Source organism: Penicillium rubens, assembly GCF_028828025.1.
Source record: "Penicillium rubens strain IBT 27055 chromosome Unknown utg000003l_segment0_segment0, whole genome shotgun sequence".
Taxonomy (NCBI): domain Eukaryota; kingdom Fungi; phylum Ascomycota; class Eurotiomycetes; order Eurotiales; family Aspergillaceae; genus Penicillium; species Penicillium rubens.
Window position 1 is genome coordinate 4,125,488 of NW_026890601.1, and position 24,691 is coordinate 4,150,178.

Sequence of the window (24,691 nt, forward strand, 5' to 3'; positions counted from 1 at the left end):
AATATGTACATAGTTGGCCAGAATAGGAAAATACCGGGAACTTCCACTCCAGGCACCAGAATTTCCATATCAAACCCGAAACGGGATCACGGCAATGCAGCCACAACAGGGCTGAGGGAAATCCAAATATATCTAACTCTACTTTCTCAAAGTCCCTCCTTTGCCAACATGTCTAGTGCACATGCAGCCCGTTAGTCTCAAGTAACCCAATCAGACCGTAACACATACCTGCGATGTCCAAGTAGAATGCAATGGCATTAAACCTGCATGAATATCAGCATAATTCGCGAAGTGCAATTTGCAATCAACTGACTTTCGTTTGTTGCCTGTTACCTCCCCGACTAGCCATTTAAGCCGGTTGCTCCAGTTGATCAGGTCCAGATGGCTGACGCCCATGAGGGTTCCTTTGTATCCTGCATCGCCTCCCCATCGGCTACTAGAAACGCTAACTAGGCCATCATTGGGTCCTTCGATCTCTGCAAGTACTCGGTGTGAAAGCCGAAAGGCAGACCATATACTTGGCTCCACTGCTGCTCCATAGGAGAAATATCTGGGGAATGTGAGCAGGGCGTAAAGTGGAGAGTATACGTGGCGCTTACCTGACATCATCCACATCTGGGGTATTGGGGTTGAAGGTCTCGGTCATGTATTTCCTTGTTAGTTGAGCGAATGCACCTGTCTCGACACTTAGTCGATTAAGGGCATAATAGATCTGAGGTAGGCGATCGGCTGCACAGAAGTAAATGTTATCTTCCGAGTTCTCAGTAAGCGAGTGTATAGTGACGGACCTCCAATTTGATCAAGTACATAGTCCGCCACAGATGAACCTGCTATACAGTTAGCAGGAAGGCGAATGAGAAGCTACGCTGTGCCTGACCTCGGTGCGGAGATGCGATAGTGGTTAGTGACAAGACTTTGAACTCTTCAGGTCGTATGTGGCTAATCATATATCGTGAATCAAGCCCACTTTGCAAGTCATTAATTAGCTTGCACTGAATAGTGTGATGCTCTTGTTATGTCTCACCCCTAATGACAGATAAGCGTTAACTCTATCACAATGATCGAGGGGTCCCACCATGCTATGCCTATATAAGAATCAGTCAGAATATGTCGATAATGCGTAGCTAACAAATGAAGGTAACATACGCAATAATATTAACATCTTTCCCTCGAGCCTCGGCCTCAATGCTTCGGGCCAATTGTTCAGCCCGTGCTTCAATAGAGCTCGACGGGGGCACTGTTGCCGTGATAACTTCAACACCGCGCGCCGTCAGGGTCTCTTTAATCCCACGCCAGTACTGAACACCGGGGAGATATGGGCCAGCAAGGCGCAGTTCATCAAATCCAAGCAAGCCATGGGCGAGAACAACAGGGTATTTTGGTGCAGCTAATGGCGAGTCAGCAATTGCTCACTGGGCACTATCTATCCTAGTCGAAAGAAACCAACCATATTTATCACGAATGATTGAATACTCATCGACAATTACTTTGCCGTGGTCCTCTAGTCGCGGATCGAGACTTGGTCGGGGTCTGCGGGGGGACCCGTGATACCACCTGTTGTTAGAGTGACATACGGTCTGGCCGTAGGAGTGGCAGACTATTGAAGACCGTTTGAGTGCATTCGGCGTAACAATTGCATATTTCATTGTTCTGCGTCGTCCGCAGATAGGTTGTCGAATGAGATCCAGGGCGGAATGACGCAACAGGACAACACGGTTTATGCCTCAGGCCAGCACGAACTATAACCCCAGTCTTCTTCTAGCAGAGCGTGCTAGTCTACATAAAGGAAAGAAACGTGCACCCAACTAACTCTCCCAGGGCCAATACGCTATGATGCGCGTCTTTTTTTGCGCAAGAATATTTCAAACCAATAGTCAAACATTCCAAGCTCTACTGATAGCCAAATTTCAAACGCGAGGCCATTCACCAAACAATAACTCGTTGCGCTGAGATTCATTAGCAGGGATGAGACTGATATCTGCCCAGGGGTTCAAGACAACACATTGAATCATTCTGCGCCTGTGGTTGCCGCCCCCTGGTGTCGAGTAAGAATAGACATGGATATCAGGGGTGCGCTGTCTGGCTTAGTAGGCTGGTGATATATTTGAAGTCCGCTTAACCATCCAACCCTCCAAATATCTCAGAAAAAGCCAGATCAATAAGAACAAATACCAGTTTTGTGATGTGATGATCGATACTCAGACTTGCCGCAGATGGAAACGCCTAGATCAAAGACAGACCTACAACAACACCATAGGATAGGAATACGACATATGTATGCCAACACAAGTTAGCAAGACTCCATCCACGTCATATACCCAGGGTTAAACGGAAAAGAAATTGATATTGTCCGACAATTGGATATCGACGAATAGACACGCAATCGCATTCACGCGAGGAAAGAAACGATAACCCGGAATATCTACATTATGCCTTGATTTTCTCAGACGGCTCGGGCTTGACGTCGGTCGTCACACGAATGAGGTCTGCGACCACCTTGTCGCCCTGCTTCTTGCCGGCATCCTTGATCTCCTGGAGCTTGACCTCGGCTTCCTTGTCGGCCTCCGCCTCGGATACCTTGTATCCGCTTGAGTGCTAGCGAGACAGGTCAGCTTAGCACTATATATAGCTCTTGTTGTAAGAGCCATTCAGGAGCTGTATCTCACCTCGCCCTCGAACTTCTTGTACTCCTCTTCCTTCTGGTTCTTGTATTCCTCGATTTCCTTCTGGGCCTCTGATTTGGCGTCTCTTATCCGCTGGGTACGGTCTGTATAATTTCGAGTCATTAGTCCGAGGGAGCAAATGGCGACAGGTAAGTTCGTATTGCGTACACTCTCTGGCTAAATGAAATGTGACGTATTAGTGTCTGTGATAGGCAGCGATGAGGGGTAAGCATAAGTTGGACTTACCTTTCTGCACAATCTTCTGGGCCTCTCTCTCAGCCTGACAGTCGCGTGGTTAGTATCTCGACGCTGCGATTAACATACAAGCAAGACCTACATCGAGGAGGGTCTGAATGCCCGCGGAGTTCTGAGCCGACTGTTGTTCATCGTTAGCAGCTGGTCACCAATTCCGTGATAGATTGCCCACCATATTTGCTATGGATCTCTAGCTTTGGATATAGAGTAGAGGGATAATAAGGCTGGACAAGGACGATTAAACGGCGAGTCTAGAGCTCCGAGCCCAGGTCGATCGGAGCCACGCATCGTCCCCCAGAGCGGTGGGGGTTCTGCCACCAAACGCCGCCCGGTGATCGATAAACTGATAATCCCAGACTTCGTTTTGATGACCTGACAAGTCAAAATATTATTTGTGACCATTATCTGCTGAACCTCTGTGTTGAGCCGTGCTCTCACTTACCCTTGCCATGTCTCGCGCATCAAAGTTTACATTGGCAGCCACTGGCCTCGGCACAATGGGTATTGTCTGGTTTGTCCACTGGGCACAAGAGGCGGATAGAGCGGTATGTTAAGCTTCGATTCTCTATTTCTAGCATATACTTACTTTGCTGGATGTCAGGCCATGCATAAAGGAGTCGAACGTGATATGGAAAAGCAGCGTGTCCGACTAGAACGCCAAGCCGAGTTCGAAATGCAAAAGGCTCTCGAGCAGGAGTATCTCAAGCTCCAGACGGTACACAGCACCACCGGCGACCCAAATACAACCAGTCAAAGCACAAGTCCGGGGTCATAATGCAAGTATTTGGTTCTGGATATTATGCTGCATTGTTTTGCGCGATCCAGTTCACGATATGCGCTCTGGCTATACCGATGAATTCAACGGCGGCCAGGTCGATAATGCATGGGAGCAAGGAGTTAAAGTTGTTTACATACGTGATGTTGTACAAATATTAGAAACACGTGGTGTATACAAAATATACCCTCATCTGTACTATATAATATGAAATCGTCTCTCTACCAGTTTGTTGCGGCCGGTATCTCATAGTCAATGCTGTAGGGCTGCAGTTTCCATTAATAATTAATTTCGTTTCTACCTAGGTATGATCCCAAGTGGAGCTTACGGTCTAATGAGATATACGCTGCTACAGCGACAATAATTGGAGTTGAGTCCTGTTATGATCTTTTTGGCCTATACAACATTGAATGTACTAGAGCCATGCAGCCTATACCTACCGTTACGATTAAACGTTCTTAACTATATAATTAATCCGGTGCGGGTCTAGTTTTCGTCTACATTGCACTGTTTTGAACCGCAGAGGAATGTTCCTTTGAAGACTTGACCACATCGCTTCTTATCATCAATCTACACCAGAATGTACCCGTGCGCAACACAGCTCACCTTTATGGGTTCTAGAACGAATGGGCTTTTCCTTACAGCGGTTAATCTAAGATCTATTTATAACTAAACTTAAGTTAACTAGGCTTTACTCCTATGGGTTCCAAGGTTGGATGTGGTTGAATTTCCGAAAACGGCATTCCCAATCCGGATGTACGAATTCATACAACCCACAAGCCTCCAATCAAACACTTCAACTTTACATTTAGCAATAGTATTATCTTAATCTCGAGGAAGGATTTATTTTCATCTTTCCATCTACCATGAAAATCCCGGCACCTACGTGTGATAGCGGCCATGATTTCATCAATGGCATTCAAGCAACGGCCCTTGCACATTATCCTGATGGTTCTATCAGTAATATGTGTTTTTTGGATTACAACCAAATCTTACGGAACCTTCCCTATTTCCCAATCAGATGATACCCCCAACAACAAGTTGCAAAGAGTCGCCAAAGTGTCCATGCTATACGGAGAGACGAACCACATGTACGAAAGAGCGCTCGCAAGCCATGAACGCCACGGGAAACGATGGGGCTACCCCATGCATATCCTGCGGCAGGATATTTCGGTCGGATTTTGGAATAAGCCGAGCTATCTGCTATCCTTGGTCATCAGCGAATTAACCAAGCCAGCCGGGGAGAGAAAAGAATGGTTGATGTATGTCTTTTCTTCTGTCCATGTGACTGGGAAATACTGACTCTTGCAGGTGGGTAGATGCAGACTCGATTATATTAAATAACGATATACCCGTGGAAATATTTCTTCCGCCATCAGACCTGAAAGATATCCACCTGGTGGCAACCCAGGACCAAAACGGGCTCAACACGGGAATCATGTTTCTCCATGTCCACCCTTGGATGATCAGTTTCCTTACCGAGACAATGGGCTACCCTCTTTATCTTCCTCAGACTGATCTTGGTCGATCTGCTGACCAGGAAGGCATGAGACGTGTGCTCAACAAGACGACGGGGGGTCCAAGCGGAGAGGGCTACGCAGATGGGGTCTCCTACCTGCCACGGCCATGGATCAACACATATGAATGGGACTGGGCCTATGAAGGCAAAAGGGGAGATCTGCTCGTGCACTTTCCGGGTCTGGAGGAGCGCCGATGGCCACACATGGCCAAATGGTTGAACATTGTCGAGACGACTCCTCATGAGTGGAACTTGCCTCTTGAGGAGACTGGGTATATTAACAAGACCACAACGTACTGGTCACAGATTAGAAGTGCCAAGGAAAGTATCAAGTCTGCGGAGAATAAACTGCAGTCTGGGGGGGCAGTGTCTGGAAATACCAAGGAGGCAGTCGGTGCACTCAAGGAGGCATTGCGTGAGAGCTCAGACCATATGGAGCTTGTACAGCAGAGGCTCGAGGACCTTAATGCGTTGATCGGAATGACATAGGCTTTGTTGCAATGGATGTGGGAGGTACACTTCGTTATGCGCTCGTTCAAAACGTTTCATTGGATAACATATTTCAAGATCTATATCGATTTGAGAAATTCTCTTCCAAGTTCACTCTGCCCAAACATCAGTTTTTCTATTCCTCCGCCTTAATCAGAAGACGACCTTTCTAGAACTTCACGGCCCTTTTCATCCAAATTCAGGTATTTCCTCAAATAACGCAAGTCCGTCCGGGAATCCTCCGCACCATTATGTCCATCGCGAAACTCAGCATTCTCTGTGCAGCCCAAGAGGCCGAGACTTACATACTAAATCGGCTAATACGCAGCGAATTTTCAATCGAGTAAGCCAGCCAGCCCTCTGTTTTTCAACATAATATTGCCAAAATTCTTCCCTTGCACAGAGGCAAATAGGTACCCTGAGGTCGCGACTACCTGGTGTGTTGGGGAGTTCGTGAGACCTTTAGCGATGGCTCATTGCAGGTCGGACTTGCACTCATAAGCCTGAAGCCTGAGATCGAGTTGTCATTGAAGTGGATTAGTGACAAGAATGAGACCTTTGGGGCTGGGTGGTTGTTCTTGCGAGCTTCCTTCAGTTGAAGAGGGATACGTCCGCTTTCTCGGATCAATTGTGCCCAAGCTGGCTGATTTCGAGGTGAGAGTTGCACCGGAGATTGTGGATGACATTGAGAGGGCATTTGATGGGGCGATTGCTGCTTATGAGAGGAATGGTCAGTTTTCATATTTGTTCCTAAGTGAGGGTACTAACCTTGGAACGATCCCCTCTTTATATAGCCCTTTAGCCACTTTATTGTGGCAGTATAGTTGGCTATGACTATTTTGCCCAAATCGCTATTAATGCTGATATTGCAAGTCTTACCACACGAATATGTAATGTAAATTCTATCCATCACCTATAAATGCTAACAGCTCAAATAGCCTGCACTGCCAAAGCTTGATAAGGTTCCTCCAGTAGTTTCACCTCCTCCTTTGCAAGATGTATACCAAATGCCTCCGTTGCAGCTTCAATTCTCTCCAAACTGTTCAGTCCGACAATTGGACAAGAGCCCTTATGCAGCAGCCACGCCATAGCCACAGCGCTCATAGAGCAACCCTTACTTTCCGCAATCTGCTGGACCCTCCCAATGATTTTCTCATTCTGATCCCCAGCGAACCACTTCGCCGTCTTCGCGTCCCTCTTCGACCGCTCCGTCTGGACATTAGACGGCCGTGCAAGTAATCCACGAGCCAGGGGACTCCAAGGAATCAATCCAATCCCCTCAACATCACAGAACGGATTTACATCTCGCTCCTCCTCCCGGTATAACAGGTTATATAGGTTCTGCATACTCGTAAACCCTGTCCACCCGTTCATCTTTGCCGTGTAATGTAACCTAGCAAGCTGCCAGCAATGCATGCTGGACGCGCCGAGGTAATGCACTTTCCCTGCCTGGACGAGGTCGTGCAGGGCTTTCATGACTTCCGCGGGATTAGAGCGCACGGTCTCGTCTACCCGGTGTAATTGCAGGACATCGATGTACGTTGTTCCTAGTCGTTTCAGCGAGGCGTCGACCGCTTCAAAGATGTGCTTTCTGCTTAGGCCCATTTGATTAACCAGGGTTCCGTCATTGACGGCAGGGTTTGGTCGTGCGTTTGAGGTTATTTCCATGACTGGGTAGTAAAGTTTTGTTAAGATGACAACCTTCTCTCGTGGGATGGAGTATTCCCGTAGTGCTTTGCCGACTATTACCTCGGAAAGCCCGTTCGAATATGTATCTGCCGTATCCCATGTGTTGATTCCGCAGTCGTATGCCTTTTTGAGTAGGGGCAGTGCCTCTTCTTCTGGGAGCACCCACGGACTTCCCTCCCAGGAGGGGTTGCCGAATGCCATGCAGCCAAGGATGACTCTCGATACCTTGAGAGAGCTCGTGCCTAGTCGCTGGTATTCCATCCGCGGCTTTGCTTCTTTGGCCCACGATGTGACGAGGTCTCGTAGTGTGTTGACTTCTCCAACATTCCCCGGGAACACGACGTATGGAATACCTGAGAACTTGGACGTCGGCTCGTCGCATCGCCACAGGGGAACACCCGACGCAGCCTGACCCAGGATATGTGCTCTTCGCATGCGCAGCCCTTTGCACGCTGCGTCTGAAGATGTGATCCCGCCTTTGGCTGTGATGTAGCGCGGCCGCGGGACAAGGAGGCGCAGGAACAACACCAGGACAGCTGCAACAGTGCTGCCTATCTTCAAACTAGAGACACCATCCTTGCCAGTGATGAGATCGCGGCTCGTCATTACGAGTACGTCTCGTCCGCTGAGAATCAATTGTCCTGCTTTGTCTGCTGTGTCGAGAGCTGCTCGGTCTGCGTCTTCAGGGCTTTTCAGCAGACCTTCCACTTTAAGGACGATAACCTCGAGGCTCGGTCCTCGGCCGTCAATTAGAGATTGCAGTTGCTCGGTCGTCTTGGGCACGTAAGAGCCTGCTAGGATGAGCCCGCCTGGTTGGGATGCGTGGGTGCTGAGACCGAGTGATTTGGGTATTAAAGGAGGAATTTGCGCGATGCCCAGTCTTGTTGATACAAATGCAGCACCCGTTCGATATAGATATGTCCTCCCTTGTGATTTCGCTGTCCGGGTTAGTATCACTCTCTGAATGAGGGGATGCACTCACCAGCTAGCAGCCCCAGAACGAAGACCTCCATATCCGTATCAACTACGGCATTCACTACAATAACGCTCCTCTTTCTAAGGCTAAGCAACTTCTTCGAAACAGCCTCAGGCCCGCCTGTGCGGATATCCTCCAGCGAAATGGAATGCACGCGGTCCTCTGCAATAGACCCGCCAGATTTCTCCACAACATACTTCCTCAGATTCGAATTCGCGTAGCCAAACGTCGCATCCTTCGCGAACGGCGTCTGGGCAGCTGGAATCAAATTTTCTTCCGGATCAGCAACGTAGTGGACATCATCGATAGTCAAGCGGCCGCCCTGTCGAAAGAACGGGGCCAGGATCCAGCCGTCTACTGCACCGATCACGTCCTCTGCAGCCTCCGGCTCATCAGGGAAGTGACCACGCAGTGTCGAGTCGCCTCTGAGGACGATCTCGAAGGCTCGTTGCAATTTAGCCGCCGCGTGCTTCACGGCCGTGCAAATTTCCCTGATTAACCCGCGCGCTTCGGGAGTAGGTAGGGCGCGCGAGTTAGTCAGGATGAAGAAACCCCGGTTGCATTGCTGGAATTCACGCGTGAGGATCTCCTCGTCCCAGACTGTTAGCACGTTAATGCCGTGGCATGTCTGTGTGCCTGTGGGGTCGTCGTCCAGCACGACGAGGACAGGCAGGTCGTCGCTGTTCGCAACTTGGGTTTCTAGATCCGTGCTAGGGACTGGAGGGGGAAGGCGCTGCTGGACCTCGTCCAATCGTAGAATCTGTTCTGCCATTTTCCATTGACTACCTTGTCTTGTTCTCTGTCTCCTGCTAGTTTGGGTGAGTGGGCGTATCGGCGTAAGATATCAGCGCCTGTCGGAATTTCCCCGATGCGCGCGTCGGCGAAGTCTCCGCTGCTTCCCCAGACTGCTGATCGAGCTGATCGGCTGTCGGAGGTCAGGATTATTCTTCTTTTTCTATCGGCTATTTTATTTTGACAGCTTTGAGTCGTGTATTTATAGCGTAGTTGTTGTTGACCCGGAGTCTTGTTGCTTCCAGTAGTCGGGCTTTGTTCAGGGCTTTGTCCAGATACAATGGAGGACGCAACAAACGGACCCTTAATCTCATCGTCGGAACTGGAGAAACACACTACTGCAGATGACTGCTGGATTGTCGTCCATTCGCGCATCTACGATGTCACTGCATTTCTGAATGAGCATCCAGGCGGACCGGCCAGTACGTACTCACACATCTCCGCCGCATATTCTCATTCCTAATGCACCCAGTTATCCTCAAATACGCAGGGAACGACGCCTCAAAAGCCTACGACGAGGTACACTCGCCCTCCATGATCCACAAAACCCTCACGACGGAGCAATTCAAGGGGATGATCGAGCCAAGCCCCGAGTTACCCTCCGTCGACACGCCCGCGGAAACCAGCAGCCCACCAGATGCAGACGAGATCCCGCAGCTCGAACAGCTCATCGCCGTGCATGACTTTGAGGAGGTCGCGCGGAAGAAGTACACGGAGAAAACATTCGCGTTCTATTCGTCCGCCGCGACGGATCTTGTTTCGCATCATGCGAACCTAAACTCGTACCGCCAGATCATGCTGCGGCCGCGCGTGTTGCGCAACGTGAAAGAGGTTAAGATGCCCCGCACGATATTGGGTTGTCCGTCGTCTGCGCCATTCTTCGTTAGCCCCACGGCTATGGCGAAGCTTGCGCATCCGGATGGTGAGTTGGCTGTTGCGAGGGGGTGTGGGGAGGAGGATATCATCCATATCATTTCGAATAATGCTTCTTTCCCGCTTGCGGAGATTGTGGCTGCGGGGAAACCGGGGCAGGGCTTTTTCTTGCAGCTGTATGTCAACTCGAACAGGCGGAAGACAGAGGAATTGCTGCGTGAAGCTGCGGGTCTCGGGATCAAGGCGGTATTTGTCACTGTCGATGCGCCGATTCCGGGGAAGCGTGAGGCCGACGAGCGTATTGCGGCTGGAAATCTGGTTTCCGCTGTTAGTGGTGCGGTTGCAAGGAATGATGAGAAGGGCGGTGGGCTTGGAAGGGTTATGGCCAAGTATATTGATTCGACGTTGAACTGGGAGGATCTTGCATGGATCAAGAAGGTGTCGGGCTTGCCGATTGTGCTGAAGGGGGTCCAAACAGGGGCTGATGTGAGAATGGCGATGGAGTATGGTGTTGATGCAATAATGTTGAGTAACCATGGGGGGAGGTCTCTGGATACGTATGTATAAAGAATCCTTGATGGTGCCCAAGTTAACCGATCTACAGAGTCCAACCTGCCATCATCACACTGCTGGAACTACACAGAACGTGTCCTGAGGTATTCGGTCGCATGGAGATCTACATCGACGGGGGAATCCGACGAGGAACAGACATTTTGAAGGCACTCGCTTTAGGAGCTACAGCTGTTGGGATCGGACGGCCGTACCTCTACTCTCTAACATATGGACAGGAAGGAGTTGAGCACCTTACACAAAGTACGTTTGTCTACCCTGTTCTCATAGAATCATGCCATAACTAACGCTCTGCAGTCCTCAAAGACGAGCTTGTCTCAGCAATGAAGCTAAGCGGCATCACGCACATCGACCAGGCGCATCCTGGTATGGTCAACACTGCCTATGTTGATCCGTTAATTAGAGGTACTGAGGCACATCCATGGATTACATGGGCTCCTCAGGTGAAGCTTTAGGATTGTTGTTTATATAGGGCGTAGTCTAGAGTTGGATACATAGATACAAGCAGCTAAGGCCCGGCCTTGCAAGAATGACAGACACTCATATAGAGCACCTACGCGAAGTTATCATGAAAAGAATATCGAATATAAAGTTATAGTAACGCTCTACCAAGTCATAATGTATTCTACCTACGCAATGGCAGAAAAGAGCTATAGATGGTCAACTCACATAGTTATGATATATGACAGCCAATTGGAGGATATATACAACATAAATTTACTTGTCGCCTTACTCAATGAGATGGATATTTCGAACAGATAATGCCAAACACAATTAACCGATTAAAAATCTTCTACCTATTACGTGACACCATTGCCGTAGCTATATCTCGCGATATCGCCTCCTGGCGGACTCGGAAGAGCACCGACTCACCATTCCACTAATGCAGCCAACGTAGGTAGAGCACAAAGATGCGGTCTTCTCTCCGTACACACGGGTGAGATGTCCTCCCACGCATCAGTGTCCGTGAACGGACTCATTCCGACTATGATGTGGTCCATCTAGTATCATGCTGATTCTGTCGCGTCTAACATGCATTTTTCTAAATATACACAGCGCATGGTCATCATCCGAAGGTGAGTGCAAATATATATTTCAATTTCCCACGGGTTACTAATAACTCACAGCGCACCAATCCAAAGAACCTAGTTCAACACCATGAGCATCCTCATAACCGGTGCAGCCGGGTTCCTGGGTCAAGCCCTGGCGAAAGCCCTCGCCAGCACTCCAGGCGTGAACAATCTAGTCCTGACAGACGCGGTTGAACCACCGAAACCCACGAACACGGCACAATCCAATACGCGGATAACATCTCTAAAAGCCGACCTCACCTCCCGCAAAACATGCAAGTCCCTCCTCTCTACAGATTTCAGCCACATGTACCTCCTGCACGGGATAATGTCCGGCGCAAGCGAGGCGAATCTTTCGCTCGGACTCGCAGTCAATGTTGACTCGATGAGGAATATCCTCGATATCCTCCGCGAGAAACACGAATCTACAACCGGGTCCCACAAACCAGTTCGCATCATATACCCCTCCAGCCTGGCTGTCTTCGGCGGGCCAGAGATCCACAAAGCACCCGTGACAGAATCGACAATCACCATCCCGCAGTCTTCATACGGGGCGCAGAAGCATATCTGCGAGGTGTTGTTTAACGACTTCTCCCGTCGTGGCATTATCGATGCGGTTATCGTGCGGTTGCCGACTATCATTGTACGGCCGGGGAAACCGTCCGGTGCGGCGTCAAGTTTCTGTTCGGGGATTGTGCGCGAGCCGCTTAATGGCGAGGAGAGTGTTCTTCCTGTGAACAGGGACCTGAAATTGTGGGTTTGTGCGACTAGGACAATTATTCGGAACCTTGTCCGTGCGGGGGATGTCCGGTTCGAAGGCGAGACGTACTCGCGGGTTGTCAATCTGCCTGGTGTTACGGTTACTGTGCAGGAGATCCTCGATGGGTTGGAGAAGGTTGGAGGGGAGGAGGCGTTGCAGCGCGTGGTTGAGAAGGCCGATCCGGCTGTACAGGCGATTGTGGGATCGTGGCCGGCGGTGTTTGATGTGAAGAAGGCGCTGGATATGGGCTTTTATCCTGACAGGGAATTAACCGAGACGATTCGTGCGTATATAGAGGATTATGGGGGCAGTAAGTCATAGACAAGATAGCCCTGGAGAGTGTCTCCAGTTATGTCATGAAGTTTGATGTGAGGTCTGGGAAGTTGAATTCGCCAAAATCGGTAAATAGGAGCTCGTCTATGGGCTGCGAAGCTTCTGCTGTAGGGACTGGGGGGTAGTATAGAGCCTCCTGGTCGGGGATAGCATGCTGTGTACTTAATCCTCCAACTGGGACTGCGGAGGGAACTGGGACTCCGATGCTGGCAGCGCAGTCGTGCAGTTTTCTGTTCAGACCCGGTGTCATTCGCCAGATGGGGTGCTGGGGGATACACTGGGTGTTTCTAAATAGGTTCAATGCACTGTTGATAAGCTGAAAGTCGTCCTGTATCTTGATCGCAAGCTGTTCGTAGTAATTTTGGCAGATTTGTAGTAGTAGATGGCCGGCAAAGGCAATCATTACGTGGAAGTAATGCGGCATGCCGACCAGTCCCTCCTGCAGCTCTGGTTCACTGAGTATCATCTCGAAGATAGAGACTGCAGTGCCATGCGCCATTGTCGCGGCGGACAGGAAATGAGGAGGAATGGGGCGCCCACGAAGGCCTTTGAACACCTGGTGGCCGAGATATAGTTTGCCAAATTGGTAGTGCAGTTGGAGGCCACGCTTAGGGAAATCGCCGATAAAGGCGTTTGTCACAAACAGAGCAGAGAACTTGGTGTACCACTTGTCGAGCTGTCGCGAGTAGTTGAGGATCTGGCCGGCTAGAGCTGGGGGTAGGGGGGTTTGGTTGTCGGATCCCAGCACATCGCGCACTTGGCCCATGATCAACAGTAGCGATACCTGTGACAGGATGCGCACGTCCGACTCGGTCGTCTCAGCACGATGTAGGTATAGCTCCCAGCCAACTGCGATTCCTTTGTCGCTCCGCAGCAGCGAGTCTCGGTTGTGCAGGATAGACAGATGCTGGTCGCAGACGAACAGGAGGTACCACAGGCGCACGCGATCAGTGGCAGCGGACAGATTCTGCATTGATGGGGACGTCACAGAGGGCATCGGTCCACTTCCTGACCCTGTGCGATCCTCGAACAGAGCATCGAAGCTGCGATGGAGTCGAATGTCCGCCGCGCGTCGGATCGCATCACTGCAGAAGATGCGCGAGGCGTCTGCCAGCCAGAAGGAGGTGATGCACAGTGCACGAATATGATCGACATCTCGCTTCTCAAAGGTCGATTTGGCGACTAGCGACCGGAATTCGCGATTGCAGGCTTCATACACAACGCGCTCCTGTGGATCGTGCAGGGCAGAGACGGTGCAGATGGCGGCGAAAAGAATCGGTGCGTTCGCCCGCAGCTGCTCCAGCCCCTGATATTCTCCTCCAATCCCGTAAAGGTAGTGGTCGAGTCTCGCAAAGTAGTGATGAACCAGTCGCTCGGCAATTGTGGCGCTGATAATGCCCTTGCTGATGAGATCTGACCTCGTCCCCGACCGACTGGCACGTGCACTGGCGGGCGAGTCACTGGAGTGCGGACTGCGGATTTTGGCGATGTCCAGGAACGTGTCGATCGGGGCTTGCACAGCGGACGGTGAATCGGGAGGCGACACCTCGCAGCCTTCTTCCTCCTGTTGTGTCTGGTTCTGGTCGTTGTCTGCTGGAAGGTATGAGCCCTCGCGGTCGTGTCCCACTGAACGGAGAGCTTTTGGGCCTTCGACTCCGATGTGTTGGCAGAGCATGTCGAGGGTACCGTGCAGGTGGGTGACGTCTGTTTGAAGGAGCTTCACATTTCTGCAATTGTCAGTCTGGACATTATTTGCATGCTGCGTCTGCCTTACTTGGTATCCTCGATCAGGGACTGAAGACTGCGGTTGAGAACGCACGAGAGCCCCCGGCGACGACATCGGACGCAGGGAGGGCCATCGTCTGGCATATCGCAGCGGATCTAATTCTCTTAGGGAAATTGAACCATTCTCGTTTCTAGCGAACACTCACCTTGTTCTTGCGACAGGCGGCACACGCAGTAATCTTGCGCGTAATGCCAGGAAGAACCTCCTCCACTAGACTCTGGCCTCCTTTCTGTCCCTGATCGGAGGACGATTCATTATGGCCGTTCTCGACCGCCAACTCTCTTTTCCGCTTTGGCATTATTGCTCGTGGTATTCATGTGTGATTGTGCAGGCGGGAGGATTCATTGCCAGCGACCACGACATCCCCACTTGGACAGACCTTAAGCCAGCGTGCATGACTGGCGCATAAGGTTGGAGAGATCGCTTTGAAGCCTTTCTCCATCTTCTCCTCACTCCAGGCCAATCACAGCGCATATAAAGCATCATCACGGGCTGGTCTCCGCTGCTCGGCCGTTCTCCGATGGGGCCAAACCGCGGGGTGTGAGATCGCATTATAAGGCAGCATAAGCCAAGATAACTTGAATAATGATATTCAATCGTGTTCTTGAAAGTATTGTCAACTGAAAATGACGTCGAGTATTGCACAGAAATCAAAACCTCTCCCCGCTGGCATCTACTGCCCCGTCCTCTCTCTGTACAAGCCCACACCGCGCCAGGAGATCGACTATGAGGCGTCGTACAAATACTTCGCATACCTGATCCGCGGGGGCGTCGATGGGCTCGTCATGGCCGGAACAACCGCTGAAGCTGTGCTTCTCTCCGCAACTGAGCGTCAAGAACTGGTGCGCGTTGCGCGCCGCGCCGCGACAGATCTCGGATTGCCTGATTTCCCCGTCGTGGCGGGCATCAGCGGACAATCTACAAACGAAACTATTCGGCTTGCGCAGGATGCACACGAGGCTGGTGGGGACTTTGGACTTCTCCTCCCGCCGTCGTACTGGGTGAAGGCTGTGACGAAGGATGTAATTATCGACTTTTATCGTGAGGTGGCTGATAATAGTCCGATTCCAATTGTTATTTACAGCGTGCGCATCCTCCCCTACCTTTTCCATCCTACTGCGGGAATATGCGTATGCTAACAGTTACGGGTGTAGTTCCCTGCCATGTGCAACGGCGTCGATCTAAACTCGGACGTCATGTCGGAACTGGCGCAGCACCCCAATATCGTCGGCACGAAGCTCACCTGTGGAAACGCAGGGAAGGTTACCCGGTTGACAAACGAGTATAGCCATGAACAATTCAGTGTCTATGCCGGGTCGTCGGACTGGCTGCTCCCGTGTCTTATTGGTGGTGGTTCCGGATGCGTCACTGGTATCGGCAATGTCTTCCCTAAGTCTGTGGCAAGTCTGTATACCCTATGGAAGGAAGGCAAGGTGCAGGAGGCGACAAAACTGCAGGGGCTCGTGGCTCAGGCAGAAAAGGCGTGCAAGGAGGGTATTGCGCCGACGAAATTCGCTGCTGGGTATTTTGCTGGCCCTGGTGCTGGGGTTACAGATGAGAAGGCATTCTGGCCCAGGAAGCCGTATAAGCCGTCTGGGAAGGAGAAGCAGGAGTGGGTGGTGAAGGTGATGCAGCATCTGGTCGAGATTGAGCAGTCAATACCGGATCGAGTGGGGAAATAGACATATCGAAGTATTCCTGTTAGACAATCAATCATAGGCCAGGTCATGTTCTAAATGCAATTCCACTCCATGTTCTATATTTCTATTCTATGCTGTAAAGAAGTCCTCTCCAATCTGAACATACTTGATCGTCTGACGCCAGAAGGTAAAGGCAATATGGATCGTGCCATCCTCCCCAACCACCATACTGGGATAAGACAGCTCGCGATTTCGCTTCTGCTCGCTGTTGTTCGTCAGACAAAACCCATCTCCCTCCTCCAGGGTTCGATGCTGCCACGATTTTCCATCGTCGTCACTCCATGCCACACAGAGCGGCGCCCTCGGAGCTCCCCAGAAGGCCTCTTTCCCGTCGGTTCGGTCTTTCTGGTTTGGACGAGTGTCTTGGCCCTCCTCTGTGATCTCGTCATATAACCCCTCTCTACGTGCTTCGGCATTCTTTCGAGACGAGTGATTATACACAGCCACCACCCGGCCGGAGGACAAGACGTCAAAGCATATACCAGCATTGGGATTCGGCAGGGACGTAGGCTGCGGTGCACTCCAGTCCAATCCATCCGATGAAGTAGATAGATGGATATAATCCGCCCACCGACTGCGGTACAGCGCGAGATAACTCCCATTTTTCAGGCGCTGGATCTCCATGTGCACGCAGCCTGTGCTCTCGGGAACTGCAACCTCGGACCATGTCCTCCCCTGGTCAGCGGACGTGCGGATCACAGAGATATCGTCGTTTCCGATCCATTTCGCACCGGGCTCCCCCCGGCATTTGAATGTCGGAACCACGAACACCCCGTTCTCAAGAATAATAACGGGCTGTCTGATGAAGGTGCCCGGGTCATCGAACAAGATGGTGGGACCGCTCCAGGTGGCGCCATTATCGGAGGAGATAACGCGTTTCACGACAGCAGAATCTTGGTTACCGCCCTGTTGCGAAGTGTAAAGCAGCCAGAGCTCGCCGGAAGGATGACGGAACAGAACTGGGTTCTGCTCGCTGCGTCTATCGTCATGCGTGACCTTTACGGCTTCTCCCCAAGTCTGTCCCCCCGATGGGAGCCTGGAGAGGTAGATGCTGATATCAGGTTTCCCTTCCATGTTTCCTCCGAACCAGGTGCATAACAGATCACCATTTGGCAGGCGTAGCAGGTTGGATGCGTGGCATTGTACTGTTGCGGGGCGCAGGTACGCTTCTCGACGGACGGCGGACCTGGATCCCGGGCGCAGCGTTCCGTCGAGGAGACTGGGTAGTATTTCCTGCATACCTGTCATTGTTTCTGAGTGAACCTTGTGTATCGTGTCTCTCAGCGTGTTGCTTATCCAGCTGATGCTTGTCTCTTAAGGCACGGTGTACGGTGTCAAGCTCATCAATGCGGGGTGCAATCCGACGTCGGTTCTGGTCCGGGCACATCAGAAACGTCGGACGACAGTCCGATACCAGCACGCTGGCTCGTAATGGTGGACCATCAACCCCATGGGGAAGTGGGACCACGCGGGGACAAGCCCTGGCCATGCATCCATTCTGATCGGTGCCCTTTAAGTAGGTCTCCAACCCTCATGCGACCGGAATGCCCCTTGCTCTCTTAAGTCTGCCACGCCACCGCCCTCGTTGAGACCACAGACTGCGGACGTTCTTTTCTCTTTGATTTCGACAATGGCAGGCGGAACAAGCATCTGGGCGAGCAAGGACGCCAAGTCTGATCCGAGGGAGATCTTTAACCTGAGACTGTTGTATCTACTGGTTACCCTGGCCTGGGCGGGCTGTTTCTATGGGTTTGACACTGGGAATATTGGCGGCATCCTGACCCTGCCGTCGTTTAAGAAGGCGTTTGGCTTGCTTGATATTCCGCAGGCGGAGTACGATGATCGGAAGGTGAGCAGCACGCCGGACCTTTTCTCATATCTTATTAATCCACTCTAGGGAACCATCGCAGCCATGGTTGCTGCAGGAGGCGCTGCTGGGTCTCTTCTCGCTGCACCAACGTCCGACTGGCTAGGTCGCAAATGGTCTGTCTTTCTATGGGGACTCGTCTTCCTGGTGGGTGCTGCGATGCAGATGGTCCCTGACTACGACGTTTTACTCGCAGGGAGGTTCATCGGTGGTCTGGGAGTAGGAGCGAGCTCCATGCTGAGCCCCCAGTTCCTGGCTGAGAACTCCCCCAAGTCAGTTCGTGGGTCTATGACGGCTACGTACAACCTCATGATCGTCACATCTTTGATGCTTGCGTTCTGGGTTAACTATGGCGTCTCGCTCTGGTCTAGGCCGGGGATTGAGGATGACCATGCCCAGTGGCAGACTGCGATGAGTATTCAGCTAATCCCTGGAGGGCTGATGTGTCTGATGATTCCATTTGTACCGGAGACTCCTCGATACCTCATTAACCATGGTAAGGCGGAGCAGGGGCTGAAGAATCTGTGTCGACTTCGCCAGCTGCCCCCGGACCACCCCTACATTCAAATTGAATATCGCGAAATCCAGGCTCAGGTACAGTTTGAGCAGGAGAACTTCCAGGGCCACAATTACTGGGTCGTGGTAAAGGATATCTTTGGGAACAGGAGTAACCTGCAACGATTCATTCTCGCTGTTCTTCTGTTTATTTTTCACAAGCTCACTGGAACGGACTCGTTGAATGTATGTCCTGTCCCCGTCAACCTGCACTGTGAATTCTGACTAACCGATCGTTTCAGTACTACGCCCCTCAAATCTTCGAGCTCATCGGGGTGCAAGATAGCTCGTCGCTGTTGACAACTGGTGTGTACGGCGCTGTCAAAGTCGCGGCGACAATATTCTACATTACATATCTTGTCGACCGTGTTGGTCGTCGTCTTCCACTTCTCATCGGCGCAACCATCCAAGGCACTGCCATGCTCTATCTGGCCCTATATCTCAGGTTCGCTGGAGTTGACAACACCGACATGGGCGGTACCCCTGCTGGAGGTATCGTAGGCATAGTCTGGATCTACCTATATGCGTTTGGGTGGTCCTTCGGACACAGTGTGGCCTGCTACATAACTGCAGCGGAGATTTTCCCAACTCGTATTGTAAGTTCCCCATGCACGCACGGTATAAATCGATTGTACTAATTATTCGCAGCGTTCCGTCTGCATGGGCTTTTGCTTCTTCGTAAACTGGATAATCGACTACGGCATTACACGCGCAACGCCGAACATGCTAACCAATGTGGGCTACGGTGCCTTTCTGCTCTATGCGCTGCTGACCTACCTCGGCGTCGTGTTCATCTTCTTCTGCCTTCCTGAGTTGAAAGGCCGGTCGATCGAGAGTATGGATGACCTGTTCCAGCGGCCGCTGTGGACGATGTGGAAGCATGCGTACCCGACCAAGAAGGAAACGGTCAGGCAGGGTATTCAAAAGGGAAAGCAGGATGCTGTGGATGCTGATTGGGAGCGGGATGGTGATGAGGAGGAGGCGAAGAGGAAGCAGGGTGCGGCTCATATTGAAACGGTTTCGTAAGTCATATTATGTATATGAGGCAAAATTATGGAGGAATTAGCTCAGATGGTAGTTTTATCAACGGAATTCGACTTAAATTATTCACTTTCTGCCTGGACCTGTTTCTGAAAGACGTATGACTGCCCTATGTACAGACGTAGGAAAAGACGGACATTCTCCGTGCATAGGGGGTATCGGTCTTCTCCCCGTTCATACGACACGGTGGGACCGCGGGGTTCAGAAGAATACACTTATATGATGAGGGGTCCAACATGCTGTAGTACAATCAAGCAACACACACAATGGCTACAGAAACATTCACCCTAAACACTGGAGCTAACATCCCAGCCGTGGGATTTGGAACGTGGAAGGCTGGCCCTGGCGAGGCTGCTGCTGCTGTCCAGGCGGCAATTGAGGCCGGATATCGCCATTTTGTATGTTCCAACTCCCATTCGGTTGCTTAGCAGAACTGACGCGGTCTAGGATTGTGCTCCTCTATGTACGTTTCTTCACTGTTCATGAGGTATCGTGCTAACCAACCTAGATGGAAACGAGGCAGAAATCGGCCAGGTGTTCAAGAATACCAGAGTCCCTCGGTCCAAGTACTTTGTAACTACGAAGCTGTACTTTCTCCCAAATACTCACGTAGCAAGCCACCACTAACTGGGCTTGCAGCTGGTCCTCCGACCACCGCCGCGTTAAAAGCGCACTGGACAAGTCCCTCCGGGACCTAAACCTCGACTACGTCGACCTCTACCTCATGCACTGGCCAGTCGCGCTAGACCCGTCTCCAAACGACGAGAACTACGGCAGGGAAGATCGTACGGTGCACGCAGCGGGGTGGGATTTCTGCGACACCTGGCGCGAGATGGAGAAGTTGCTAGCTACAGGAAAAGTCAAGGCGATCGGAGTCGCCAATTTCTCCACCGTGAATCTAACAAAACTGCTTGAGACTGCAAAAGTTGTGCCCGCCGTCAATCAAACGGAGATTCAACCACTGCTGCCGCAGAATAAATTGAATGCGTTCTGTGCCGAAAAGGGGATCCATCAGACGGCGTTTGGCCCGCTTGGTGGCTCCGGGAGTACCCTGCATCAGCATCCGGATATTGTGGCGATTGCGAACAAGAGGGGTGTCGAGACGGGCAATGTTATGCTGAGTTGGGGGATTCAGAAGGGGTGGAGTGTTATTCCAAAGAGTACAAATCCGGTGCGTATTGCGAATAATCTCAAGAACTTTGTGATGGATGCAGCGGAACTGCACGCTATGGATAGACTGGCATTGCCCAAGGGGAAAAGGTTCAATCGGCCTAACTGGGGGACTGTTATTTTCCACGATGATGAGGACGTTGAGTTGGATTAGTTGCTTTCCATGTAATGTATCAACTGGAACTCTTTATTAGTTCGTGTTGCGTGATGTAGAACGCCGGATGGCAATGATTGGCTGTGCAGTTCCTACAACCTTAATACTCTCCTAATCCATAATCTCTCAACCGTACATGCACTCTTGTTCCCTTCGAATCGAGTCTTGGAAACGGCAGAAAGAAATCATGAGCCAAGTCAACGTCAGTGATACCGGTTTCGTACAGCTCAAGTCGAAGAATGGGAAAAATGCCGCAAATACCAAGTAGAGCTCGCACCAGGCAAGTCTTCTCAACATTTATTAGAGCATGCCTCTTCATGCGGATATAAAGGTAACTTACTTCAGGCCTAGAGAATACCGCTTGAGAGGGGTTCCGTTTTGGTACTTGGACTGCCCTGCGAAATCCGGTATACGTACAAATGTACCATTGGTTCTTTTGTTCCCTTGCAATATATATCTAGGTTTATTCTAAGTGCGACTTCCAAGTTCCCGAATATCAAGACAATAGAAGTTTCAGAGAGAGGAAACTGTTCATAGGTTTTTAATATTCGCTTTATCTCGGGCATCACACATAAGGTATCACGAAAGCCATGCCGATTTAGTCTGTCCTATATCAAATCCGCCTGACAGATATAACGAGGCCGGCTACTCTCGGAGGCCGGTAGCATTCCGGCCTCCGAACGCTAGGGAAGTTAAAATCCGGGCTTATCATCCAATCAGAAGGCGGCATATGGGGATCTGCGCTTGGCAGCGCATGAACTATAGAGCATACATCATGACTTGAGTAGACGACATGGGCCATTTATCCGTAATAAACCATCAATGAATGGCCAATTTCTTTATTATAAGCATTTTTAGACACCTTGTTTGGCATCCGCCACCACAATCTTCCATCAAATCCCAGGGAAAGCGGTCAAACCGCCTATTAAACCGGCTGCCGTATTGGGACTAGTGCCATCCCGTGACTGTTCTCTGCACTCTCTAACTGGGCAATTGTATAGTTCATGAGGACGTCGAGATGAAGGTCAAAATATCTTATACTGGCTGAAAATACTCATATAAAGTGCCTCAAACGTCATTCGATATAGATAGAGCCAATTTCAATCATGTAGCACCTGATGTCACCGGGTCCACGCTATCTTCTATTCTCTTTCGTAATGTGGACTTGAGGCCGGAATTGTTACCGGCCTCAAAGTATTATAAGAATCTGCTCCTCACCCGCCCAAAACCTCACAATTCCAATTCTCTATTCATCTCAAAAAGTCTTCTGGCTTCTTCCTCATCTTTTTTTACCCATCTTCCCTGCTCCTTAGGCTCTTGACTTGGTCTTTGACCTTCTCCTTTGGCCTTTGGCTTATACATATACACTCTGCCTTATACTACCCCAACACATCCCGTGTCCACACACCCCTATATTATATAGGCTTATAGTCTTATCATTATCCTGGTTCATCTCATCTCATCATGACTCGAACCCAAGTGCCCTACCCTTCCCCTACTACCCTGAAGCGGTTCCCTCATATCCATGATGACCCTTCATCTATCTCCCACTCCCTAGACCCTTTCACCATCACCACCAAGACAGGCTTCCTGCCCTATGAGACTGCCCCTGTTGAGCTGCCAGAGGCTTTCAGTGCCCTGCTGTCTCTGGTCAACCGTCTCCCTGTCGTTAGGCTGGATGGGAAGCCCGGTCTGTTGGCTACCTATGAACTTGGCCCTGCTGTCAAGGCTGAGCTTACCGACCTGACTGACGAGGTTGAAAAGCTGGTTCTTCCCGACGGCTCTCCTGATCGTTTCACCATTGCTGCGGTCTTCCGTGACTATACCTTCCTGGCCTCGTCTTACCTGCTCGAGCCTTGCTGGGAGCACTGGAACAAGGACCCAGAAGGTGGCTATGGACTTGGCCGTGATGTCTTGCCCCAGTCTGTTGCTCGTCCCATGTACCGCTGTGCTGAGATGTAAGTCTCCTGTCTTCTTCTACTTCCTTTCTTTCTTGTCCATCTTGTGGTCCATATTGATACACATCTTCATCATGTAACAACAATATAACTAACAGCCATCCCTAGCCTGAACCTGCCACCTTTCATGTCTTATGCTGCTTCTTATGCTCTGTTCAACTACACCGTCGCAGACCCTGCCAAGGGTCTGAGCGAGTACTCGAACCTCCGTCTGATCCGCTCCTTCGAGAAAGGTCTCGACCCCAAGAGCTCCGAGGCAGGCTTCATCCTGACTCACGTCGACATGGTCAAGGAGACTGGATCGCTCGTTGCAGGTGTCTTGAAGGTCGTTGATTCCCTTGAGCAGCATGCCTCCCGACAGGAGATCAATGACGGATACCGAGAGATCCTGAAGACGATGGAGAAAATTGAAGCATCCATGGAAGGTATGTAACCCTAATCACCCGAATAATCCGATCCCCTAGATCTCCCAACCTGACATCGAAATAGATATGTGGGGCAACTCCAAGCCATCGGAGTACCTCTCCTTCCGCGTCTTCATCTTTGGAATCACCAACCAATCCATGTTCCCGAACGGTGTGATTTACGAAGGCTGCGAAGACAACAAGCCTCTCAACTTCCGCGGTGAGAGTGGTGCCAACGACAGCATCGTAAGTAATCCAATTCAACCAACCTCACAAAAGGTAAAAAGAACAACCACAACTAACCAAACCCAGATCCCCCTCCTCGACCACCTCTGCGAGATCCCCATGCCGGAAACACCCCTCACCAAGATCCTCCACGAATTCCGCGCCTATCGCCCCCTTCCCCACCGTGAATTCCTCACCTACATCCGCGAAAAGTCCGAAGAACTTGGCGTCCAGAAATACTCCATCCAAGACTCCGAGACCGCAGTTCTCTTCCTGCGCACGCTGAACCACATCCGCAGTTTCCGCTGGCGACACTGGCTGTTCGCGCGTGAGTATATCATTCGTCGCACGCCGCACCCTACCGCTACTGGTGGTAGTCCCATTGTTACTGTGAGTGAAGTCCCATTTCTCTGCTGTGCGTGTCAATGTGCTAATTGTTTGGCTATAGTGGCTTCCGAATCAGCTTTCCGCTGTTATGGAGCTCATGATCAAGGTCTACGATGATAACCTCGCGCCAAAGGATGGTGTGGCTGTTGTCGGCAACGAGGATCTTATTGCCTCGCACAGGAAACAGGTTGAGCCTATGATGGAGCTTGTCCGCGATCAAAAGGAGAAGTTGGCTAGGGAGGTTGAGCGGTGGTGCCAGGAACGGGGGGTTTAGAAAGTTGGTTTCCTGCCCTTGGTTCTTTTGACTAAAATGATTTTGATGCTGTGTTAGTCTTTGGCTTGCATTCGTAGCACTCGTCATATTTGAATTGATGTGTTTTTGGACGTGCACCGCAGTGTCATTGCTGTGACTGATGTTTTTAATGTAAGACCGTGTTATCCTCTGTTCTCGTGTGTGTGTAACTGTCCGAAGGTATCTTGACTGCGGATTCAAACCGATGTCTCACAGGCTTAGGCTAGATTCCCGTTTTCCGGGTACGAAGTTCCAGTTGCAGGACTGTGATCCTTAGCAATCCCGGGAGGATTTGACCTGTTTCGCATGAGCTGATGCGCGTGCAGGGGTCTGTACTAGATGGTTCTCCTCCACGTTCTCTTTCCCGGGAGTGAGTTTTAACCCAGAA

At 50.9% G+C, this 24,691-nt stretch overlaps 13 protein-coding genes across 13 annotated transcripts; 8 read left to right on the forward strand and 5 right to left on the reverse strand.

Annotated features, from left to right (window-relative positions):
• Positions 1–146: 146 nt before the first annotated feature.
• Positions 147–1,646, reverse strand: N7525_007784 (triglyceride lipase; the record flags this gene model as incomplete). Its single annotated transcript, XM_061214201.1, has 10 exons — positions 147–172; positions 229–263; positions 314–550; positions 600–729; positions 789–827; positions 878–966; positions 1,025–1,026; positions 1,076–1,085; positions 1,147–1,387; positions 1,448–1,646. 10 exons carry the CDS (start codon positions 1,644–1,646, stop codon positions 147–149), a joined length of 1,008 nt encoding a protein of 335 aa, XP_061068632.1.
• A 781-nt stretch (positions 1,647–2,427) lies between these two features.
• On the reverse strand, positions 2,428–3,093 carry N7525_007785 (uncharacterized protein; the record flags this gene model as incomplete). Its single annotated transcript, XM_061214202.1, has 6 exons — positions 2,428–2,595; positions 2,667–2,767; positions 2,832–2,840; positions 2,910–2,943; positions 3,001–3,039; positions 3,091–3,093. 6 exons carry the CDS (start codon positions 3,091–3,093, stop codon positions 2,428–2,430), a joined length of 354 nt encoding a protein of 117 aa, XP_061068633.1.
• Positions 3,094–3,367: 274 nt separating this feature from the next.
• Positions 3,368–3,693, forward strand: N7525_007786 (protein PET117; the record flags this gene model as incomplete). The annotated part of the gene is made up of 2 exons (XM_002568198.1): positions 3,368–3,463; positions 3,520–3,693. The coding sequence occupies 2 exons, from the start codon at positions 3,368–3,370 to the stop codon at positions 3,691–3,693; spliced, it is 270 nt and encodes an 89-aa protein (XP_002568244.1).
• Positions 3,694–4,605: 912 nt separating this feature from the next.
• On the forward strand, positions 4,606–5,701 carry N7525_007787 (glycosyltransferase family 34 protein; the record flags this gene model as incomplete). Its single annotated transcript, XM_002568199.1, has 2 exons — positions 4,606–4,955; positions 5,005–5,701. The coding sequence occupies 2 exons, from the start codon at positions 4,606–4,608 to the stop codon at positions 5,699–5,701; spliced, it is 1,047 nt and encodes a 348-aa protein (XP_002568245.1).
• A 930-nt stretch (positions 5,702–6,631) lies between these two features.
• On the reverse strand, positions 6,632–9,138 carry N7525_007788 (aldo/keto reductase; the record flags this gene model as incomplete). Its single annotated transcript, XM_002568200.2, has 2 exons — positions 6,632–8,328; positions 8,373–9,138. The coding sequence occupies 2 exons, from the start codon at positions 9,136–9,138 to the stop codon at positions 6,632–6,634; spliced, it is 2,463 nt and encodes an 820-aa protein (XP_002568246.2).
• A 300-nt stretch (positions 9,139–9,438) lies between these two features.
• Positions 9,439–11,056, forward strand: N7525_007789 (uncharacterized protein; the record flags this gene model as incomplete). The annotated part of the gene is made up of 4 exons (XM_002568201.2): positions 9,439–9,580; positions 9,631–10,588; positions 10,636–10,844; positions 10,899–11,056. 4 exons carry the CDS (start codon positions 9,439–9,441, stop codon positions 11,054–11,056), a joined length of 1,467 nt encoding a protein of 488 aa, XP_002568247.2.
• A 703-nt stretch (positions 11,057–11,759) lies between these two features.
• Positions 11,760–12,752, forward strand: N7525_007790 (uncharacterized protein; the record flags this gene model as incomplete). Its single annotated transcript, XM_002568202.1, has 1 exon — positions 11,760–12,752. The coding sequence occupies one exon, from the start codon at positions 11,760–11,762 to the stop codon at positions 12,750–12,752; it is 993 nt and encodes a 330-aa protein (XP_002568248.1).
• A 28-nt stretch (positions 12,753–12,780) lies between these two features.
• On the reverse strand, positions 12,781–14,848 carry N7525_007791 (uncharacterized protein; the record flags this gene model as incomplete). The annotated part of the gene is made up of 3 exons (XM_061214203.1): positions 12,781–14,491; positions 14,539–14,645; positions 14,696–14,848. 3 exons carry the CDS (start codon positions 14,846–14,848, stop codon positions 12,781–12,783), a joined length of 1,971 nt encoding a protein of 656 aa, XP_061068634.1.
• A 328-nt stretch (positions 14,849–15,176) lies between these two features.
• Positions 15,177–16,232, forward strand: N7525_007792 (dihydrodipicolinate synthase family protein; the record flags this gene model as incomplete). Its single annotated transcript, XM_002568204.1, has 2 exons — positions 15,177–15,635; positions 15,705–16,232. 2 exons carry the CDS (start codon positions 15,177–15,179, stop codon positions 16,230–16,232), a joined length of 987 nt encoding a protein of 328 aa, XP_002568250.1.
• Positions 16,233–16,319: 87 nt separating this feature from the next.
• Positions 16,320–17,498, reverse strand: N7525_007793 (sialidase family protein; the record flags this gene model as incomplete). The annotated part of the gene is made up of 1 exon (XM_002568205.2): positions 16,320–17,498. One exon carries the CDS (start codon positions 17,496–17,498, stop codon positions 16,320–16,322), a length of 1,179 nt encoding a protein of 392 aa, XP_002568251.2.
• Positions 17,499–17,880: 382 nt separating this feature from the next.
• Positions 17,881–19,698, forward strand: N7525_007794 (sugar porter family MFS transporter; the record flags this gene model as incomplete). Its single annotated transcript, XM_002568206.1, has 4 exons — positions 17,881–18,099; positions 18,148–18,858; positions 18,915–19,268; positions 19,321–19,698. 4 exons carry the CDS (start codon positions 17,881–17,883, stop codon positions 19,696–19,698), a joined length of 1,662 nt encoding a protein of 553 aa, XP_002568252.1.
• Positions 19,699–19,979: 281 nt separating this feature from the next.
• N7525_007795 (uncharacterized protein) lies at positions 19,980–21,037 on the forward strand (the record flags this gene model as incomplete). The annotated part of the gene is made up of 2 exons (XM_061214204.1): positions 19,980–20,111; positions 20,327–21,037. The coding sequence occupies 2 exons, from the start codon at positions 19,980–19,982 to the stop codon at positions 21,035–21,037; spliced, it is 843 nt and encodes a 280-aa protein (XP_061068635.1).
• A 1,464-nt stretch (positions 21,038–22,501) lies between these two features.
• N7525_007796 (indoleamine 2,3-dioxygenase family protein) lies at positions 22,502–24,285 on the forward strand (the record flags this gene model as incomplete). Its single annotated transcript, XM_002568208.1, has 5 exons — positions 22,502–22,995; positions 23,104–23,420; positions 23,485–23,645; positions 23,712–24,014; positions 24,073–24,285. 5 exons carry the CDS (start codon positions 22,502–22,504, stop codon positions 24,283–24,285), a joined length of 1,488 nt encoding a protein of 495 aa, XP_002568254.1.
• Between the last annotated feature and the right edge of the window lie 406 nt (positions 24,286–24,691).